The sequence below is a fragment of the Bos indicus x Bos taurus genome, chromosome 14 (assembly GCF_003369695.1).
Source record: "Bos indicus x Bos taurus breed Angus x Brahman F1 hybrid chromosome 14, Bos_hybrid_MaternalHap_v2.0, whole genome shotgun sequence".
NCBI lineage: Eukaryota > Metazoa > Chordata > Mammalia > Artiodactyla > Bovidae > Bos > Bos indicus x Bos taurus.
Window position 1 is genome coordinate 19,814,519 of NC_040089.1, and position 22,870 is coordinate 19,837,388.

The window sequence follows — 22,870 nt, forward strand, 5'->3', positions numbered from 1 at the left end:
AAACAATGCACATAAAGGCACACTGAGAAGATAAAGTATAAGAAGAAACAATGAAGATAAAGGACAATAAAGTAAAAAAACAGAAAAACATAAGATGTAAGTGAATCGGAAATTAGTCAAACTAATGAGCTTTTCAAGAAACCTCCACCAAACTTTCAAAGACACAAGCAATGGACACAATTACATTTTCAAGCTCTCTGAAAATACCTGCAGAATTTTTGCCAGTAAGGTGAGCACCGCAGTTTTGCTGTCAGGGGTGGCGTCCCCGGCCCACCACGTGCTGCAGCACCCCCAACTCTGCAGGATGGTGCTGACCAGTTTCAGGCCTTGGTGCTTCTGGCTAGCTCGGTCCCGGTAGCTCTGATCCAACAGGCCGTTCAGAACGGTGCTCACCTGGAACAGTGCGGGCAAAGAAAGGGAAACTTACCATCCAGGCCGACAGACGGACAACAGAATTTACTGTCATTCAAAGCTCTTCGCGGAAAATGAAGACGCTATTTCCAGAAAAGCCTCTTACCTCACAGCTCCTCAAATCTGAAGTTCACATGTAACTTAACATGTGAGTTTTCTTACAAAGGCCCACAGTGGTCTCCAGCCCCTTGACTAAATCAGGCTTACACCACTACTGTCTTCTTAGTGGGGGCATCCTCCATGGGAGGGGAAGTCAGCTCTCCGTGGTCACCATTACCACCATGTTCACGTGCACACACACAGGGACACAGGCACACAGAGATACAGCCACAGAGCACACACATACGTAGGCACATGCACACACAGGAACATGCACACAGGGACACAGGCACACACGTGCACACACACAGGGACACACGTGCATGTATTCCTGTCCAACCGCCTTCCCAACAGCGCTCTCCTAAGTCCACTGAGATCCACGAATCAACGTCCCCGCTGCCATGACGCCACTCACAGATGAGCCAGGCTAGCATATGTCTCCTTCCTTGGCAACACTGTCGGCCATGAACCTAATACTTGACTTGTGAACAACATGGTTTGAATGGCGCAGGTACCCTTGACGAGGAAATGCACTCTAGCACCGCCGTCCGTGGGAGGGATTCGCACACACAGAGGCTGTACGTGGATTCTCGCTGGGCAGAGGGACAGCGCCCCAGTGTGTCCCCCTCCTGAGCTTTTCTCATGACCATCACTGCTGTCATCAAACGCATCAGGGCGGGGGTGGGAAGGGGGGAGGCTGTGCATCATCGGGGGGGTGGGGGGGCGCCTCCCGGGGCTTGCGTGGGGGTCAGCGCCCTCCCCGGGAGACTGCCCACTTCCCAGATCTATGTCCTCCTCAGTCCCCACTGCAACACCATTTTGGTGCAGAACTTGCCCCAGCAGCTTTCCCAGAGAGGCGCACGGGACAGACACAGACCCCGTGGAGACCAGGCGCATCGGAAACACCTGCTCTTAACTCTCACATAGTTAACAACCTGCTGACTCGGGCCCCAGCTGTAAAGTCTCCTTGCAATAACAGTTCATTAACTCAGCAGGAAATTATGCCTCTGCCTTACAATGGCCATTGCAACAGTTAACAATTTTTGATGGTCTACCAACCAACTTAAAGTTCAAAATTAAGTTTAGCAGACCAAAGTCAACTACATATTAAATATTGACCTGCAAAGGTTCAGTGTGAGGGGCAGAGGGGCCAGAACATGAATGTGTGGGAAGCGAGGACGCAGCATTGTGGCGGGGACTGCGGCGTTGGCACAGCCGTAGCCGGGGGAGACTAAGGCCGGTCGCTCCCACAGCTGAGCCGTGTCGTTCGGGCCCTGCGAGATGAGAACAAGGGTCAAAGTCTCATATCCACTACGTCACTAACTGCTCACAGAGGAGAGGCTTTGGACAGGAGTTTTAGACCTTCCAGGCAGAGATTGTATTTTGTTTTAATGATGCATTTTCTCAGCAGTACAGCAACCCCTTTATTACTAAAGAAAACACACTTTCCTAAGAGGAAAAACCCATTACCATTTTGGGATTACCCATAGATGACTTCATGAGCTCTGATACGGCAAGATCCAGATTTCTCAACAGTTCAGTGTTGACTGTTTCTGAGAACAGGTTGTAGAAATACTGTCCATGAGAGAAGCTGACAACGTTCCTCTGGGTGCCTCCTGAGGATGGCGTGGATACCACAGCTGTGTCCAGGAGGAGACCCACCAGGCGCTCACACTGCAAGGAGGAGAGGGGACGGCAGTGGTCAGGACTCTCTGGGCGACAGAGAACTCTGACATGTAAAGCATAGGGGCCTGGCCTGGGAGGTTGGGCTGGTGTGCACTGAAGACCCTCCCCAGGCTCCATTTCCCAGGTTCCATTTGGGGTCAGAACTCTTCCCTACTCCCGTGTCTCCCAGGGCTCCCCCAAATCCTGCTTTGAGGGGAGCATCTGGGATAGGTGCGGTCGTTAGACAGTCGTCTGCCTGTTCCGAGGGGACAAGGGGACAGGAGAAGGGGGGCGGTGGGTGGGGACCCTCAGGTGAGGACATTAGACAGTAGTCTGTCTGTGCTGAGGGGGTATGGGGGCAGGCAGGAGAAGGGGGGCGGTGGACGGGGACCCTCGGCCAGCGAGATCATCAGAGGCCGCCCGGCAGAGCCCGAGGCCATGAGCACTTGGGGCGTCTGGACGCGCCTCCCACACCAGCCTCTCGAGTCACCAAGGACGGGGGAGGAAGAGCCACTGCGTCAGCACAGGGTGGCTCTGCACCCACAGAATGTGCTCTGCCTGAGAAAAACCAAACCTCAGTTCAAGAAGAACATCATTCTACTCCTTTTATAAAAAAAAGGGAAACTCTTTTCTTATGGGAGAAAAAGTCATCTCACGTAAATCAGTTATTAAAGTCCTTGTGCAGCTCAGAAAAGTGGCGTGAAAGTCAAAGTTGCTCAGTTGTGTCAGACTCTCTGCAACTCTATGGACTATACAGTCCATGGAATTCTCCAGGTCAGAATACAGCAGTGGGTAGCCACAGCTGAGAGGGTCCCCAACTAAACTCCCGTCTCCAGGGACGCTGTGAACGCTGCCCAAGGTCACCAGAAGGCACATGAGCACGCAGGCGCGTCTCCTACCAGTCCTCCGCACGCAAAGGCCAGCTCCAGAAGCTCACGTGCGAACCGCCGGCAGCTGGGGTCCAGGGAGGACAGACTCAGCCCCTCATGTCCAGGGGCAATGCTTTTATAAACCAAGGAAAGAAGCTTCATGCCGAGAGAATGCTGCTCATCTGCAGACTGAAGTGAAGCAACACTGAGATACCCAGCAATGAGACATTTGAGAGGAAAACACAACCTCACCGCTTTCATTCATAAAAAGCCACGTTCACTAACACTGACCACTGCCTTCCGACTCTCAGGGGCAACTTCACTCACCTCTGCTTCCTGCCACAAAGGGAGGACAGCAGTTAGTGCCTAAAGGTCTCAGAAGGCTGCTGAAAACATTCACAAGTCCTTCACTGGATTTCCAGTTTACATTCACGACCTTTAGCATTCACTGTTGCAGGCAACACTGACGTGTCTGGATCAAGTATTTCTCTAATTCCCATCTCAGCAAGCTCTGTACATAACAATGTCTTAAAAAAGACTACACACAAATAGACTAACTGGCATAATAAGCTAAGACAAATGTAAAACAACGCAGCACAGTTACCTGAGACGGCATTATGACATGCAGAAAGCCAGCCTTGTGCAGCTGCTTACAAGCCAACACGAGAGAAGCCAGTCTGGCCCTCTTCATGTGAGCGTCCGGGCCATACAGGTCAACAGCACACAGCTCCCCAATGCTGGCCAGGCAAGGAAAACAAAGAAAAACCAGGTGAGTGCTGGCCTCCTTACTGTAAAGACTCTGACAATCATGAGTCCTGCTGGAATGCATTTACAAGCTTGCAGGGCCCCAGCCATGGCCGCTGTCCTGGGGCCGAGCAGGCCCTGGCTGACGCCGCCCCCGTGCTGAGCCCATCCGGAGCCCCACCTTTCTGCCGTGACCTCTTCCCGGAGGCGGGCCTCCAGCATGTCCTGGTGTGGAGACGTCTTCAGGGCCCTCAGCAGGGCCACACACACGTCAGGGAGCTGCTCCATCACCCGCACATCTCCAACGTTGAAGCCCACACTTGAGGGTGCACACAATGTCCTCACCAGGAGCCTCATGAGGTCTGCGCTGCACGAGTCTTTCCCAAGGAGCTGGACAGACGTAATGGCAGCAGTGGGACTCCCAGTGCCCTGGACGGCCAGGCACATGGGAGTCCGTCTGCCTTGGGGAAGGGCTGGCACCCGCTCTCCATCTTTGACCCGGGAGAGGCAGGCCTGGAGGTGCCCCCATGACACTCTCACAGGGAGGCCTGGGCCCCTAGTCCTGGTAGAGGCAGATCCGGAGGTGCCCTCATGACACCCTTATGGGGTCGTCTGAGCCCTCAGCCCCAGGAGAGGCGGGCCTGGAGGTGCCCCCCATGACACTCTCACAGGGAGGCCTGGGCCCCCAGCCCTGGGAGAGGCGGGCCTGAAGGTGCCCCCCATGACACCCTTATGGGGTGGTCTGAGCCCTCAGCCACCAGAGAGTAGGATCTGGAAGTGCCCCCGTGAAACCCTCATGGGGCAGCCTGGGCCCCCAGCCCTGGGAGAGGTGGGCCTGGAGGTGCCCCCATGGCATCCTCATGGGGCAGCTCAGGCCCCCAGTCCTGGGAAAGGTGGGCCTGGAGGTGCTCCCATGGCACCCTCATGGGGCAGCCTGGGCCCCCAGCCCTGGGAGGGGCAGGCCAGGTGCACAGTAGGCACACAGTAGATGCCAATGGGTGGGCTGTGGGCCTCGGCCAAACAGACACATTTACAAACTTTGGCTGATGTGCATTTCCTCAGGCAGGTACTCGGTCACAGCATAAAACCCAAGAGCCAATAAGACATTTAGAAAATTGTCTTCTGTTCCCACGTGAGAACCTGAAGTCCGGTATTTTCAAGAACAGACTGTTCCCACACAGGGACAGCTCTGGGAAAGCAGAGCCGGTGGGAGGGCAGGCCCACCTTCCAGCCGTCGGGGCAGGTGCCCAGCAGCGTCGTGGAGAACTCCAGGACCCGGACGACCACCGTGCACTTGCTGTAGCTGTACCTGTCGCCCTCCTGCGGGCTGGGCCTGTCACCCGTGGTCCCCACGCCAAAGCACTTTTGTGCTGCTGCGATGTCGTGCAGGGCGATGCTCTCTAAGAAGAAAGCCACTGCTTCCCAAAGCGAAGACTGCGTTTCAGCACCTAGAAAAAGTTATAGTAAAATATCAGCATACACCTCCTTCAAAAATCACTAAGATTAATGTAAAATTCCTTCTTTAAGTATGGGCGTGATATATATACTTTCAGTCAAATTTTTAAAGGTTCAATAAAAGCTGAATAAAACGGGCAGTTATTTCTTCTCATTTCAAAACACAACCCACCTAGAATTCAGCTGTAGACCCACACAGTAAGAACACACCTATGCAGGGTTAGATCCTGCTTCTCAAACACTACCCACGGGACCATAAATTCACACAATCTTTTTGAAGGGCTATTTGCTCAATCATACTAAAAGCTTTAAAATAACGTGCACACCAATTTCTATCAAAGGTTTAAAAGTTCATATCCTTTGATCCAGAACTGAGATTTTATCTTCATGAAATAACAGTGGAACTGCAAACATGCGCTTTGAGGATGTTCATTCTAGCAATGTTTTCAATTTAAAATAAGAAGAAACCACATAAATGTTCCCCAAAGGGGCAGCGGGGGAGACACATCCTGGCCTTAAACAGGGGGCTCTGACTGGCTGTTTCATGGAGTCAATTTCAGGCCAACTCCCAGATGGGTTTCCCACAAAACTCATGAGTCTGAGATACACTCCCCTGGCCCACCCCGTCTGCCACAGAAGGACAGACATAAGCTCTCCACTCTGCAATCGGAGTGCAGCTCACCATCTGGGCATAAAGACGGGGACAAGTGACCCCAGTGGTGCCTAAGTCGAGAGATGAGCAAAGGTGGAGGCTGGGTGAGACCCTCTCGGGTGGGGTGTCCAGTTCTCTGTGTCATTAGATTTAAGGAAAGTTAATCAAATTGCCACCTAACGGGTCACTTGAGTAATTTTGGACAGGTCATTATGTATTCAAGTAACTGAGAGTACATTTGGTCAGAGTCACATTCTCAAACCTGAGTTGCCCTGAGTACAGCAGACCAGGGACCACCTGAGTCCTTCTAACCCTGTCACCTCTGACAGGACTGGGGGAGGACCCAGTCCCCTCAGTCAGCTGTCACCACAGCTGGAGCAGATGCCCCCAGTTCAATCATTTGAACAGCCCAACCTGTTCTGTGGGAAAGTCTGCAGTTAGGCCCACGCAAGCGAGGACCCCGGAGAAATCCCAGACACTAAATGCAGCTGCTCTGAGCCTCACAGCAGAGCGCACTTGGCAGCCACCGGCCAGCTGCACGCACTCCTCCCTAGGGACTCCCCTCCCAGAGTGGCACCTGCCCACGTGGGCCATGCAGGTCCCCAGGGGACAGGGCCCGCTCAGCACACACATCCCACCGCCCGCTGTCCTCCGCAAGCGCCGTCACTACCGCCTAGAACAGAAATGCTCCAGGAACAGGAAGAGCTAAGAAAACTACAGACACCCCCCCAGGAGCTCAGAAGATGAGGGGGCACGGGGGTGGAAAACCAGGGAGCAGGGCGAGAGAGTGGTGTGGATCCCAGGGCGGTGAGACAGGGGGCCTCGCACCCTGACTGTGAGCGCAGGGAGCAGGCAGAGCCGAGAATGACACCCATGATCCCGTCCAGTCACATGCCCCATCTCTTCCCCAGCCTGGCTCCGGGCAGAGCCGTGGAGCTGAGCCGACAGGCTCTACCCACCCAGGACCTCGGCGGCGCTGAGGGTGCCCGCATCCAGGAAGGTGTTGTAGCACTCCAGCGCAGCCAGCAGTGCATCCATCCACTGCAGGGCGGCGCGCAGGCTGAAAGGGCCCTGCAGGTGGCGGAGGGTGGGCTGGGCCAGCAGGCCGGCCGGCCGGTCCCGGGCTCCTCCGCCCTCGAAGGTGCTCACGAGGAAGGGGACGCCTTCCTTCTGGACCAGGTCTCTCAGCCATGAGGAAGGGGACCTGTTGCCTTAAAAGAGAAACAGGATTCAAACACACACATCAGTCACTCTCGGGTGATTAAAATCATTTGGTAATCGCTATACGAAAATAAAAAATAGCTTCTCCTACCAATAAAGAACAAAAAAAGGTCTGGTAGGTTAAAATGTCATCAGACCATAACAAAACGGGCAATATCACAATATTTCAAATACAGCCCCCCATAAAAGACTCACACAAACAAACCTACCAATGCAATGAAATTCCAAAATGATCCAGGATAGTGTTTTTCTAACTGTGGCACTCACAGCTCACTCCCTGTGCCCACAGACAAGAAGGTAATTTCACCAGAAGTCATTCTCCTCAGTGTCTTTAACCATTAGCAACCTAACTGGATACCTTTTCACTATCTATAAACTTCAGACTCTTCCTCCTGCCCTCTATCTTGAGAACCATTATTGCTTTTTCGCAGGAACAAGCACAGGAGTAGTGAGGCCCTCTGAAGGTCCTGCCTGGCCAGCCGGCGCCATGGGGAGCGGCCCCCTGGCCTGTGTCCTTGTCCAGTGACTCACACAACATCCGCCTCCGGGGCTGTCGCCAAGATTACGTGAACCAAAGCAGCTAATATCTGAAACAGTGCTCGGAAGAGCATCTACCACGTGGCAAAGTCCAGTGTTCATTAAATAAGAGAATTAAATGATCTACTTTTTAAAAGATATTTTTCTAATAGATATTAATTATTTTCTAAATTAAACAAAGAATGTTAAAGCGTATTTTGTAGGCTCTGAAATCAGTGCCTTTAAACACGTCAAGTCATTCTAATGAAGTTAGAAACTGAAACAGTAAGGTATTTCTGATGCAAAAGAAGGAATGTTTTTTTATTGTCTCAGAAAATACGTATCACAAGCCACGTAAGAAAAGATTAGAACCATGTTTTCAGAGTTTTAGAAAGAAAAATTACCAGTTCATTATTTTCACTAAGAGACAAAGAAAACTGTAACAGTGAGTAAAGAATAAGAAGATATGTAAATTCTACATCAAGTGCTAGCTGAGAGTGGCGGTGGAGAACATGCAGAAATGAAGGGCCCAGGAAGAAAGGCCTAGAGGGAAACAAGATGAGTCGGGGAGGGTGGGGAGGTTGTCTCTCGCTCCCACTCCCCGTGAGGCGGGGCCTTTCCACCACCATCCCCTGGTGGGGAACAAACCTGCACTGTTCATCACGTCCCATGCATCTGGGTGTCCACGCGCCTGGCCCTGGTGCACAGGGCACCTCTGCAGGACGCAGGACCTTAAATATCCCTGAAGTGGGCAGAGGCCCCCTAGAGGACACAGGAGGACGAGTCAGATGGCGAACCCAGCGTCCGGTGCTCAACACAGATCATTCTGAGAGGTAGAGCCCTGATATTTCACCAAAGTATAGGAGGGCCTGCAGCAGGCAGCTGGGAGGAGGGCCTGCAGCAGGCAGCTGGGAGGAGGGCCTGCAGCAGGCAGCTGGGAGGAGGGCCTGCAGCAGGCAGCTGGGAGGAAGAGCGGCCGCGCCAATGCCACCTGCAGGCATGGGGCCTGCAGGAAGCAGTCCCACCTCTGCTCCGCCCTCCACCCCGTCCATCCACTCTGCACTGACTTCCTTGTGAGAATGGAAACATGTGAAACAAACTTTGCTGACTAAAAGCATATATAAAATACTAATGCTTTTTAAACAATTCCCTAAAAATTAAAAGCACAAACATACATCTCTATCACATATGTTAAATTATAGTACAGTGGATAAATACATACTATATGTTTACATAGTATATGTAAATATACAGCATGAATACAATCATGATATATAGTATGTAAATTATATAGTATTTAACATCACGTATTTCATAGTACCCTGGAGAAGGAAATGGCAACCCACTCCAGTATTCTTGCCTGGAAAATCCCATGGACATAGGAGCCTACAGCCCATGGGGTCACAAAGAGTGGGGCACGACTAAGCGACTTGTACTATATTCCACAGTATAACAAAATGCACAATCCTTCTAACTCCCAGAATGACAGGAAGGCATCTCGCCTCTGGTCCCCCACAGTGGTCCTCCACGCCACCTGCTAAACAGGCTGAGGAGCCATGGTGCAGGGCGCCGCCGCACCCGGATGCACGTGGCACAGCACCACTTGGTTCCGGACTCGTGCCCGGCGCACGTGAAGCCCAGCATCCCCACGCCCCAGCCACCAAACCTGGGGACGGACTAACTGGAGAGACAAGACGCTCACTCCTGAGACACTGAGACATGATCTCACGTCTCTAAGCACAGTTTAGAGATCCAGCACAGTGACTACTAAAAAGCACAGGTCCACTGCTTTCCTTTAATGTCACAGAGATCTGACAGCATCCAGACTTGGGAGTCCGGAATCCCTTATTAATTTACATGTCAAAATAAAACAACTACATTTCTTCATTAACCGTTAATAAGATTTCTAAATTTTAATTGAATATCACGTTAACAACTACCATGGTCATCCAACTCTTCCTTCTTTTGAAGTGGAATAGAAAAGCAAAAATGTTGTAGAAGAAAAAAAAAGATACTAAGAAATCCTAAATTTACTTCCTCTGTTTCATCTAACATCAAAACAGGATTTTTCCTTCTAAAGTTCTCAAATCTTTGAGAACTCTGTAGCCATAAATTATCAGCTGTCATACAAATGACCTGAAATGACTATTGAACATAACTTACTTTTTGTTTGTTAGAGGCATGTTACATTAGTCTAAATGGAAAGATCACATTTTATATAAGTACATCTCTAGACTACTGGTAAAAGACACTTATAGGGCACAATGATCGCCATACCTGGCAGCAAAGGAACAAGCTTATAGAAGAGTTCTATGGACTTGTGTCGACATTCCGTCTGGGGCCTCCCGCAGTTGGTGAAAAGCCACTGGACCACGTCCGACAGGCACAAGGACGCCATAGGTGGGAAGCCTCTGTATGGAGAACACACTGCATTCAGTATTTGCCCCAACATTCAGCATTTAGCCAACCATAAACCATAAATTTAATTTTGCTTCCTTAATACATGTGGAAAACTCATTAAAAGGTATTTGATTTATTTTTAATGTATTATCATTGGAATACAATCAAAATGTCACAGGTGAAATAGATCCTAAATGCTCATTGCCTTTTTTTTTAATTGAGGGAAAAATTAAAAAGCATTTCTAAAAGAACAGCACCACATATTTTCATGTTTTCTGTTAAGTGCAGTTTAAAACAAAAGGGGTCAAGGATCCGAAGCAGAGCTTCTCAAGTTGTGCTCCCTGGACCAGCTTCATCAGTGTCATCTGTAAACTCGGCAGAAAGGCAAATTCTCAGCCCCCTGTAAACCTACAAAGGCCAATTCCAGGGCAGGGCCCAGTGACCCACGCTGTCACCAGACCTCAAAGTAATCCTGCTGCTCAAGAGTGAGCATAGCAACCTGGAGGGATGCCACGCCTAGGGTCGGGGAGAATCGATTTTAAAACCACAGAGTAAGAATCAATGTCCAGTCCACAGGCTATGCCTCTGCAGAGTGTTAGCATATGCCAGGGCTCCTCAGGCCCCTGCACAGACCCAGGGGAGAGGGGACATGGCACACCCTGACCCCGTCTGAGAATGGGACCCAGCAGAATGGAAATGGGAGTAAAGACAGGAAACCACTGGGCGATGAGCCAACCTTGGTTTTGAAGGACTTCATTTCAAAATCCTGTAACTTCATGTCTCTCAAAATCCTACTGTTCTAGTATTTTGGTTCTTGCATTCCAAACCTACTCCATAGCATGTCAAGCAATTCCACATCAGAGCTGTATTTAGTGCAAACATATCTCAGCTCCAACAACGACTCTAAAAATGCATCTACCACCCCAACCAAGATTACACCTTAAATGAAGCACTTTTAAACATACAGCTTTTAAATGACTTTGCAAAACTGACTCCTCCCAGATTCCCATGTGTTGACTGAGAATTGGTTTTATGTTGGGGGGGAAAAAAAGAAAGAGAAAGGAAGCAACATCACCTACCGGGGACAGCGTCGCTTTTTAGCTTTGTTTAAGGAAACGTGCTTCTTCTCGATGATGCGCCCCAGGTGGTCGACAGCATCACAGCACTGCTGAACCGTACCTGCTCTCAACACACAGACATCGCCACGGAGATTCACAGCTGACAGTCATCAATACAGCAGTACTAGGCTTACTGGCCGAGCTTTGTAATCAAACAGGTGATTTTATAAAATACAACACTGCACGTCCACAACCAAAACCCGTGTTCAAGAAACGCAGGTCAGCATGGTGCGCACTCACACAGACCAACACCACAGCCCCGCCAGCCAGAGGCAGCCTCAGTTTCGGGTGGGACGCAGGACCCACCAAGCTGGCCAGAGCCACGCACCCCCACTGCAGGCTGTCATCTCGGGGGAGCTCCCTGACCCTCCTTCTCTGCTTTAGGTTAAACTCTGTTATAGTTGATAATACAGCACTGCAGGAGAACAGAAGTAAAACGGTGAAATCATCCACAGACATCTAGGGTGGTTAGGAAAGAGGCCTCCCTCACCTGTTACCAAGAAAGCATTTTCTCTCTACACTTTTTACCTGACAGTGATTTTTAAGAGTCAAATTTCTCCTGTTGAGAAAAGTCACCTGTATATGATGTCAAGATGAAGCAATTTTAATGTAATGCTGGCAGGACTGAAGTTTAGATGCTTTTACTCATTAGTAGGGCTATCAACATGGAGGACAACAGGGCTCCATGTGTCTGTTAATAACAGGCACCTCCCTGGTGAGGGCGGGGGTCTCCACACTTGAGAGCCACGTCAGAACCCTGGGCCAGACTCCAGGCAGACCGAGTAGGGGATCGCCAAGAAGTCTTAGAAAACTGAGGATGATTCTGACAGCTCCGGACAGAATGTAGCCTATGTCTGGCCCAGTATTTTAAAACTTTCTTCATTATTGTCACAACAGCTTTATCACAGTTTTGTTGGGAAAGCTATTTCCTACCTTGTAGACCACAGTTAGTGAGTTCAGAGACACTGTCCTCCTCTCTGAGCCTATCAGGTCCACTGTCTGCCCTGCACCAGCTGTGAGTTTCCACCAGCTGAGTCACCACGGCAGCTGACTGGCTTCACTGGGGCTTCACCGTAAAACTGGCCCGCCAGCCCTGGGCAGGACCCCGCATGACCAGGGTCAACCTGAGTGGCCACCAGGGGGACATGGTGAGTCTTAGTGGTAGGGATACAGACACCTCTTGTATAAACTGGGTTAGAGGCTGTGAGGGGCCCGTCCTTGCTTCACTCATCACCCTAAACAGGAGACGAAAGAAGACAGCGCCTCACAAGGGAGTGGCCTTGGCCCCACCCCGCGTGGACAAGCTGGCGAGCTGTGCAGGCCAGCGTGCACAGAAAGCCCGAATGGACCTACCCAAAGACCGCTCGTCTGTGTGCGCTAAGGCCAGGCTTTCCATGTACGTGACCAGGGCTTCAAACACAAACTGTTCCACCAGAGCCTCCTCCTCTCTGCAACAGAGAACATGAGTGTCATCTGAGAATCGGAAAACAGCCACGACACTGTTTTCCGGGACACAGCAGTGCTGCCAGACAGAACACACTTGAACTGAATCTGTCTTTAGAAACGGCTCAAATACTTTAAAACAGAAAACAACCTAAAACATCTCAAAGAAGAAAACTTGGCCAAGAACAGACCCAAGAGACATGGCCTTTCATGACAAGCACCCTCCTCCACCTGTGGACCTGCTCACAGCACAGGACCTTGAACCACTGTTCTGACCACAATCCACGCACCTCCGCAACATTACATGTAGCAGAAAAGAAGATCCGGTCCTACATTCATCCTTTTAAAGCAACTTCAAAAGCTCTCTACCCAGCCCAAAACAAGTCAACTCTGGGCCTTTCACAGGCATACCCACCACATGTAACAGTTACACGGACCACTACCATCTCTGGAAGATCCACTAACAGCTGACTTCTGGGGGGTCTGGGCACAGGTCAGCCTGCCCCTGGAAAATCTGTTCCTCTGACACAGGACAGGGAGTGATTGTGTACACACTGCCAGGCGGAGGCTCGCAGTCTCATGGGTGTTCCAGCTTGTGACCAAGTACACAGGCACCGCTCCCCTCTCTGGGAAGGGGTGTTTTCCCGGAACCACAGTGAGGACCAGGGTGAAGAACCAGAGTGAGGACGAGAGTAAGGTCAAGAGTGAGGACCAGAGTGAGGATGAGATTGAAGACCAGAAATGAGGACCAGAGTGAGGTCAAGAGTGAGGACCAGAGTGAGGGACCAGAGTGAGGATGAGAGTGAAGACCACAGTGAGGACGAGAGTGAGGTCAAGAGTGAGGACCAGAGTGAGGGACCAGAGTGAGGACGAGAGTGAAGACCACAGTGAGGACGAGAGTGAGGTCAAGAGTGAGGACCAGAGTGAAGGACCAGAGTGAGGGCCAGAGTAGGGACCAGCGGGGCTAGAGGAAGGGGGCATCAGGACAAGACTGCACATTGCTGTCTGGTTTGGCAGGAATATTACCCTAATTTTTTTTTTTCAATTTGAATCCCAGAAGGGGATCCCAGAAGCCTCTTATGTTTCCACAGGCTCCTCATCTTCCACATGCACAGCCTGTCACACACCCAGATTTGACACTGAAAATACAGGCTGTGGGCAAAGGCGTGAGGCAGGATGGAACATGGGTGTCAGAGCGGGAAGAAGAGATTCCCCTGAAAAGCATCGTGTGGTCAAACTCCAGAGCTGGAGTCAATCTCAGAGGGCCAGGGTGACTACAGTAGTTTTATCTTAAACAAAGGACAGTAAGACAAAAACCAAATCCATTTAAGGTAGTGAGAAGAGAAATGACAAGACAAATGATCTCTAAAACTGTGCTCCCCAAAGAAAGATTTCCAGAACGGCCCTGGAGCATGCGGGAAGGAAGTGTCCAAGCCTGTACTCATATAGTCCAACACACAACACCCCCAACCCAGCTCCCTCGGCATCTTCTCTCAGAGCCACTTGGAATGCGGCCCAGCAAACCCAGGTATTCGAGGAAGACAGCAACAGGGTAAAGGAAACAAGGTCTCACCAGAACAGGGAGGGGAGGATCGGAAGGGGAGGGGAGAGTCGCAGACAGGGAGAGGGGGGCACACAGGGCCAGAGGCAAGTCAGACAGGGCGGACAGAAGGGCTGGACGAGTCTTGAGACCCAGGGGATGCTTCCAGCCTGGCTCTCCTCCAGGACTGCTTCAGCTATTCGGGTCTTTGTGGCTCCCCACACGTATTAGGATCGCTGGTCCTATTTCTGTGCAAACAGCCATCAGGGTTTAGATAGAGACAGCACTGCATCTCGCGACTTGTATGGGAGGTATGGAAATTTTAACAACATTAATACTTCAATCCGTGAGCACAGAACAGCCTCCTGTCTCTGGCGTCTTCTTCAGTTTCTGTCGTCAGTGTCTTACAGTTGTCAGTGTGCAGGTCTTTCACTCCTTGGTTAAATTTATTCTGAGGTATTTTATTCCTTTTGATACAACTGTAAATGAGACTGCTTTCTTAATTTTACTTTCTGATTGTTCGTTATGAGTACACAGAAAGGCAACAGATTTTTCTGTACTGGTTTTGTATTCTGCAACTTTACTGAGTTTATCAGTTCTAACAGTTTTATTGGTGGAGTCTTTAGGGTTCTCTATGCAAACTATCATGTCATCTGTGGACTTCCCTGGTAGTCCAGTGGTTCAGAATCCGAGGTTCCACTGCAAGAGGTGCAGGTCTGATCCCTGACTGCAGAACTAATATCCCACACACCGTGGGGTGTGGCCATCTGTTTTAAACATTCTTATGTACAGATAGGTTTCACAACTTAAAAAGCTAAAAAAAAAAAAAAAAAAGTCAAAATACCAAAGGCATTTTTCACAGAACTAGAACAAATAATTTTAAATTTTGTATGGAAATATAAAAGACCCCAAATAGCTGAGACAATCTTGAGAAAGAGTAACAGAGCTGTAGGAATCACACTCTCTGAGTTCAGACTATACTGTAATCAGAATGGTCTGAGACTGGCACAAAAACAGACGGATAGATAAACAGAACACAGCAGAGAGCCCAGAAATAAAACCATCCAGTTATGGTCAGTCACTCTATGATAAAAGAGGCAAGAATATAACATGCAGAAAAGACAGGGTCTTCAATAAATGCTGTTGGGCAAACTGGACAGCTACATACAAAAAATGAAATCAGAACATTCATTCTCTAACAACATATTAAAAAAAAATGAATTAAATACCTATATGTAAGATCTTTAACAGACTTTAAAGACTGTATATGTGACTGTATATGCAGTCATATGTAAGACTGCAAAACATAAAACTCCCAGAAGAAAATACAGGCAGAATACTCGTTGACATAAATTGTAGCAATATTTTCTTGGATCTGTCTCCTAAAGCAAAGGAAACAAAAGCAAAAAGAAACAAATGGGGCCTAATTAAACTTAAGCTTCTGCACAGCAAAGGAAGCCATCAACAAGACAAAATGACAACCTACGCAACAGGAGAAAACATCTGCAAGTGATATGATAAATATGGATTAGTATACAAAATACACAGACACCTCAGGATCAAAAAGCAGCCCCTTTAAAAATAGGCAGAAGACCTGAACAGACACTTCACCAAAGGAGACACACAGACGACCAACAGGAACATGAAAAGACGATCAACATCATTAGGCATCTGGGAAATTCAATCAAAACCACAATGACATATCACCTCACACCTGTCAGATAACTATCACCAAAAAGACCAGAAATAACGAGTACTGCTGAGGATGTGGAGAAAGGGGGCCCTTGGGCACTGCTGGTGGGAATGTAGACTAGCGCAGCCACCATGGAAACAGCACGGAGGTTCCTCGAAACATTAAAACTACAACTACCATGCCACCCAGCACCTCCGCTCCTGGGCATATACCTGAGAAAACTGTAATTCGGTAAGATAAAGGCACCCCAATGCTCACAGCAGCACGAATCACAACAGCCAAGACAGAGACAGCCTAAGTTTCCACTGACAGATAAAAGGATGAGCAAGATGCGTATATAGACAATGGACTATTATTACACAGCATAAAAAAGAATGAAATAATGCTATTCACAGCTGTATGGCTGGACCTGGAGAGTTTTATGCTTAGGGAAGCAGATCAAAGACAAATATCGCATAATATCACTTATATGGGGACTTTAAAAAATAAAACAAACGTATATACATAACAAAACAGAAACAGACTCTCAGATATAAAGAACAAACCAGTGACTACCAGAGGGAAGGAGGAGGGGCAAAACAGGGTAGAGGAATTCAAGACACACAATGCTATGTACAACACAGATAAGCAATGCACAATACAGGAATATAGCCAATATTTTATTGTAACTATAAATGAAGCATAAACTTTAAAAACTGAATCACACTGTACACCTAACATTTTACATCAACTCCACCTCAACTAAAAAATTAACAATGACTTCAAACTCCAGTCAATTCTCATACAAACGTGAACATGCCCCCACATGCAGATACAGACATCCATCAGTCCACCCGTCCGTCATATCTCCATCTACCATCCATCCATCTACAATCTATCTACTCACCACCCACCTACCTCCCCCATCCACCCATCATCTCTCTTATTTTAACAACTGCTCCCTCGTCATTATCCAAGTGCCATTTCCTGAGAGAAGCTATTCTGACTAAATGAGGTCTGATTATTTGTTATAAGATCCTTTAGTAATCATGTACCACTACTTAATTTTTCTTCTTTTTCCTCTGCACACCATAGCTCATGGGACCTTGGTTTCCTAACCAGGGGTCAAACCTGAGCCCTCAGCAATGGAAGCATGGAGTCCTAACCATTGGGCCACCAGGGAATCCCTTATACTACTACTAAAAGCACTGATTTCAGCTACAAATTTTACCTTTATCTAAGTGACTATCACCTGCCTCGCTTTTTTAAATGCAACCGTCATGAAGCACGGCATCTTTGTACCTCCCACATCTGGCATGGAGCCTGGCACACGCAGTCTAACTTAGCAACCAGTGCTCGATGAAGGAACAAGCCAGCATCGCCATGACCTTAGGTCAGGGACTATCTTTTCCACGGACCATGAAACAGCCTCTTCCCCGGTGTCCCGGCACTCAGACCACTCCCCACACAGCTGCTGGCAGGTGAGCTTCAGGACAAGTCCAACCGTGTTCCCTGCTCCCATGACTCCGGGCCTGGCTGTGGCCTTCAGATCTTAGCTCTACAGAGAGGCCCAGGGCCAGCCTCACTTCACTCGCATCAGCACCTCAACCCCCACAGCAAGGAAGAGAAAATGTGTCTCCTCAGACCCCCGTCCATCTCTTCTCTCTGCCTGTCTCTCTGACCTGGGCCTGGGCCTTTCCACACGGCTCCAGTCTCACTCTCAGTGTAACCTACTCACCCTGTGTCAGACTCCTTTACGTGCTTCACAAGTCTCTTATGACGTCTTTTGTTGCACTTTCCAGACTGTGTATATTAAGCGTGAATGTAGTTCTCAACACTTTCTGAGCCTCTTCTTGAATGCAAACAGCATTTTAATTCATTATTTAATCCCCAGAAAACAGCACAGTGTCCAGAATATAAGTTTTCACTACGTGCTTGATACATGATTACATGGATGCATAAACAGTACTTCACAAAATCACTACTGGAAACGTAAGAATCTTTACACTCTTCCAAGCATGGGACTCCTGAACTCCCTGTAAATAGTATTACTCTCCCTGTGCCGCTCCCCCGCCCCGGTACCCCAGACAGGGAACTCACGCACCTGAACTCCCTGTAGATATTATTAAAAGCAAGCGATGCTCCCAGTCTTTTGAAAGCATTGGGGTGAAGTGCAAAGCTGTACAGTCGCTTGAAGAGTGACTTGGTGTTTACTGGACTGTTCTCCTGCTGCTGCGGCGTTGTCTGCTTAATGGACCATTTGAGGAATTCCCGAATACACCGACCACAAAAATCTCTTAAAGTGCTGTCCACAGGGTCCACAATTCCATCCTGAAACAAAGCATAAAGTGACAGCTGAGTACCCTGAACATAACTGGAGTACATTATGGGAATGAAGTTAGAGCTCAATTCAGGAACAAATAGACACTAGTCAAGGGGCTTCGCAGGAAGCATCTAGACTCTAATAACAAATTTCTTCGACAAAATGAAACTGTCTTTTACACTGACTAAGAAGCTGAAACATTTGTAAGAAGAGAGAGAATACTTTAATTATATATCAACAAAGCAGTCTCTCGTTCCCTGAATAAACACAATGGCTGCATCCTGAAACCTTCTGCTGCTGATTCTACCTGTAACAGCACCTGGGATGCTTATCTATTGAGGATGAAGAAAAGACCTTGCAAGTCTCAAGGAAACTGAAATGCTACACAAAGAAAAATCTGACAGATGCGGTTCTGAAAATATAACTTTCTGTCGGAGCATGCTCCACAATGGTATGGTCTCTGAAAGAGAAGTGAAAGTTGCTCAGTCGTGTCCGACTCTTTGCGACCCCATGGACTACACAGTCCATGGAATTCTGCAGGCCAGAATAACAGAGTAGGTAGCCATTCCCTTCTCCAGGGGATCTTCCCAACCCAAGGACTGAACCCAGGTCTCTCATGTTGCAGGCAGATTCTTTACCAGCTGAGTCACCACCGAAGCCCATGGTCTCTGAACACCTAGAAAAAACTGCCTAGGAAACTTGAGTGTTTGTTTCCCTCTTCGATCCACGAAGGAGAAGTTTAACTTGAGAAAGTACTCAGAAAATGAAATAAGAGGATTCTAACACAACTGGTTCCCTGCCATACACAAAATCTCTGATCACAGTCCCAACCAGAGTCAAGGAGGTGATGGTCACACACAGCAGAAATGGCAGAGGCGCGGACGGGAGAGACACGTGGGTGCTGGAGCCTGCACCGGCTCTCACCTCCACAACCAGCTCTCACCTCCACAACCGGCTCACATTACATTTCCATTCTCACCCTGACTTAAACTGCCTTCAGTGATCAGCTAAGATAGCGACTTTAGAAACAGCAGAATAAATCCGTCTGCTTGAAATATCCACAAGTGAAACTGAATTAACTGGATCTGTCACAGGCAGCTCCACCACCAGGCCCTGCTGGAAGTACACCACAGCTGTACTGACGCCACCATCCTAACTACAAGTGTTCACTAACGCCCACCACCCACACGTGACCTCTAGTCGGGGGCCTCTGCGAGTAACGACACACTTGACAGGACGCCAGGACTGACCTGGGCCAGCAGGGACGGATGGCAGTCCTCCAAGTGAGGACGCTACTCACTCAACAGAGAGTGACACAGAGATTCAAAGAAATCAGTTTTCAAAAACATAGAACTACAGGATTTTCGTTTAGACAAATGTGCTATGAGTTCAACTGGGGATTTTGACTTCAAAGTCAGCATATGAGAAAATAAAAGTATGGGTTGATATAATAGGTAAAAATCACTTAATATGACATTTAAAGAAATCACATGTATTTGTACAAGTTCAGAAAATGAAAATAAAATAAGTGTGGAAAGACAGTAAGGCTTTAGCTGACCACTGCCTTCTGCCTCCGTGAGCGAGAGACCACAGCCCAACAATGCCACCTCCAGTAGCTCAGGACACTTGTATGTAAACGCTGAGCTGAGATTTTTAGGGGTTTTGAGGAACTGAATCTGAATGCAGGAGAAAATGGGACAAGCTCAAATAATTCCTTTTACTTTTAACTATTATACCAGAGACATGTTTTTAAAAACAAGAGGATACTGCAACTCTGATAAAAGTCCAGGGACATTCCTGTTCACCCTTTCCACCCTCCAAACACACATACACACACACAGTCCCTCAAAGTAGATGAAGTTTGTCACGTTTATAGTTATCCTCCCAAAACAAAGCAAAAAAATCTGTTTGCATGCAGCTATTTAAAAGTATCACTTAAGATAATAAATATGGCACCACATTCATTAAATGGCATCTCACCGATTATCTAAAACAAAAGAAAAAGATGATGGATCTAGCGAGATGCTACATTCTGACACCCCGATGGGCAGCTTAAGATCCTGAACACTGACCACACAAGCCAGTCAACAAGAATGGCAGGAGGGGATCACACTCACCAGTATTGCCTCCAGCAGGGCAACCGTGTCCTGACTCTCAAACTTCTTGTTGTTGGTGAACCAGTGAATCAGCTGCATGACCAGAGGTTCATATAGCTGCCTTGTCACCTGGAAGAGCAAGACCATCACAATTCACTTCCTTCATGCTGATCTTATAGCAGAGAAAGTTCCATTTCTACGACAGAAGCAAAATTAAGCAATACCACTACTGTGGTTATACCAGTGTCCTTCTCCAGCTAAATTCTGTGACGAACATGATCTAACTTCTCCCCTTCTAAGAGGCCTGCAAAAAAAAATCATGTGTCCCAGGAGTCATTGTTCCTCTTCTAAGCAGGGCAATCAGGGTTGACAGTGATAGCTTCCCACAACTATCCTATTAACCTGGCCCTGAGCGTGCACAGGAGGCGGTCCGTTCCCACGTCCTCCGCGGACACGCTTCCACACGCATCACAGAAGAGGCACTCCCCCATCCCCGGCTAGAAGAAGGGAGGCAAGTCTTCACTGTATGGCATCCCAGTTTCTTACCCTAAGCGGCTCAAATGTAGACACAGTCTCTCCAGGACCCAGACAGCCTGCTGGCCTCTGGGTTTCACAGTTCCAGGCCTGGGGAGAAGCTGCAGTGTCCTTTTGGATCAGAGCAATCTCCTGAGACACGTGGTTATGTGGCTAGTCCCCTTTCTCTATGAGGAGTAAATGCTCACAGTCCAAGTGAAGGCGAACATCCTCCGTGTTCAGATCTCTCTCCTCTGTGTCTTACAGGCTGGCCGCAAAGGCGCCCCACGCAGTCCAGGGACTTTTACTTCCCCAGTGATACGGTGCTCGAGAAGGAAGCACTTGGTACGCACACCACATCAAAACTCACGTGCATGTCTTGGGGCTCAGGCTAAACAGGTCCTCTTGTACCCAGATATTTCTCCGAAAATTATCTTCCTAAACTTGAAACAATTTTAGACTAAATCAAAGTAAAAGAGTCTTACCTTTCAGTTTGGAAATTAACCTGGTCTTAAAGGGTTACTTTTTTGTTTCCAAAAAAATTATTTTGCATTCCTAGTACATAAATTATATATATGTACATACATATTCCTTATAGAAAATGTAGAAAACCATCCGTCTATAACCCTACATCCAATGTAGGGCTTGAACGTAACCACTGTTAACATTCAAAATCACTGTTAACACGATACACTTCTACACTTAAATATATGAATATACACGACTGTAAAAATACACTTTTGTAACCACCTTTTTTTCCTCTTGTCTGAATACCTTTCACATAAATACATGGGCTGTATCTGTATGTTCCTAGAGGCCCAGCATCTCCTGTATGGACGCAGCAGGACCTATTGCTAGAAACACAGGTGGTTCACAAGCGTGACAGCCACGTGCACACGCTCTGAATGCCTCTCTGGACTAGCATGGCATCCGCACTCCCTCCTGCCAGGACGACAGACCTCTTCCCTACTGGCCTGGCAACACTCAGTTCAGTTCAGTTCAGCCGCTCAGTCATGGCCAACTCTTTGCTACGCCATGGACTGTAACAAGCCAGCCTTCCCTGTCCATTACCAACTCCCTGAGCTTGCTCAAACACATGTCCATCGAGTTGGTGATGCTATCCAACCATCTCATCCTCTGTCATCCCCTTCTCCTCCCGCCTTCAATCTTTCCCAGGATCAGGATCTTTTCAAATGAGTCAGTTCTTCACATCAGGTGGCCAAAGTATTGGAGCTTCAGCTTCAGCATCAATCCTTCCAATGAATATTCAGGACTGATTTCCTTTAGGATGGACTGGTTGGATCTCCTTGCTGTCCAAGAGACTCTCCCACATTAAATACATATATATCAAAATTGTGGGTTTTGTGTCATTCAGCAGTTTTAAACACTGATCAAGTCAATATACTAATAATTTTCTTCCACATATCTGCCTTCAAATCTTGTATGAAAATCTCCCTTTCTACACAAACTTTACAGAAAGACACCTACAATGTAATGATAAAGTCCACAAGAGTAGCAGAACTTCATTTTAAATAAAAGAATTTCTGAACACTGTGACCCTACTTTTTCTATAAAACAAAATTTATACATATGTTTGTAAGAATGTGTTTTACTAAGATCTCAGGGAAGCTTCCCAGGTTTTCTGCAGAGGATGACATGCCTTTTCCTGGGGAGTGATGGGGGGCGCGGGGTGACGGTGGGGAGTTTACTTTTAGCAACCTATGTTTCCATATTAATATATTTTACCAGTGAAAAAGACCATCCCTATCCAAAGATTCACACAGGCTATAATTCATTACATTTCTCTCTCATATCTCCAGTTTGTTTTTCCTTCTGTATCTTTTAAATCTGAAATTAACCTTTCATATGTTAATAACTCTAAAAGAATATACTAAACGGTCCATTTCTCACTGACCCAGAAAACCCCATGCACCACACATACTTTATGTGCACACAGGGGCCCACATGTCCACTGCCAGAGAGCCCCACTGACACCTGTGCAGTAGTCCAACCGCTGTACTCAGAGTGTCATCCTCCTGATGTCTGCGAGGGCAGGACTCCCTCCAGGACTTGACCCGCCCACAAGTTTTGGGGGTTAGGTTCAAGCAATTATTCTTTCAGACTGCTTTTCAT

General features: G+C 48.1%; 1 protein-coding gene across 1 annotated transcript in view; it reads right to left on the reverse strand.

The window, feature by feature from the left end:
• The window catches only part of PRKDC (protein kinase, DNA-activated, catalytic subunit), a 128,205-nt gene that overhangs the window by 76,015 nt on the left and 29,320 nt on the right, over positions 1–22,870 (reverse strand). The window contains exons 26-37 of the mRNA XM_027560944.1: positions 20,246–20,353; positions 17,910–18,136; positions 12,504–12,598; positions 11,112–11,211; positions 9,910–10,043; positions 6,855–7,106; positions 5,013–5,236; positions 3,970–4,178; positions 3,649–3,781; positions 3,075–3,233; positions 1,981–2,184; positions 208–393 (exon numbers count right to left, since the gene is read on the reverse strand). Of these exons, the coding sequence (XP_027416745.1) occupies positions 208–393; positions 1,981–2,184; positions 3,075–3,233; positions 3,649–3,781; positions 3,970–4,178; positions 5,013–5,236; positions 6,855–7,106; positions 9,910–10,043; positions 11,112–11,211; positions 12,504–12,598; positions 17,910–18,136; positions 20,246–20,353 (2,031 nt within the window). The remainder of the gene's footprint in view (positions 1–207; positions 394–1,980; positions 2,185–3,074; positions 3,234–3,648; positions 3,782–3,969; positions 4,179–5,012; positions 5,237–6,854; positions 7,107–9,909; positions 10,044–11,111; positions 11,212–12,503; positions 12,599–17,909; positions 18,137–20,245; positions 20,354–22,870) is intronic.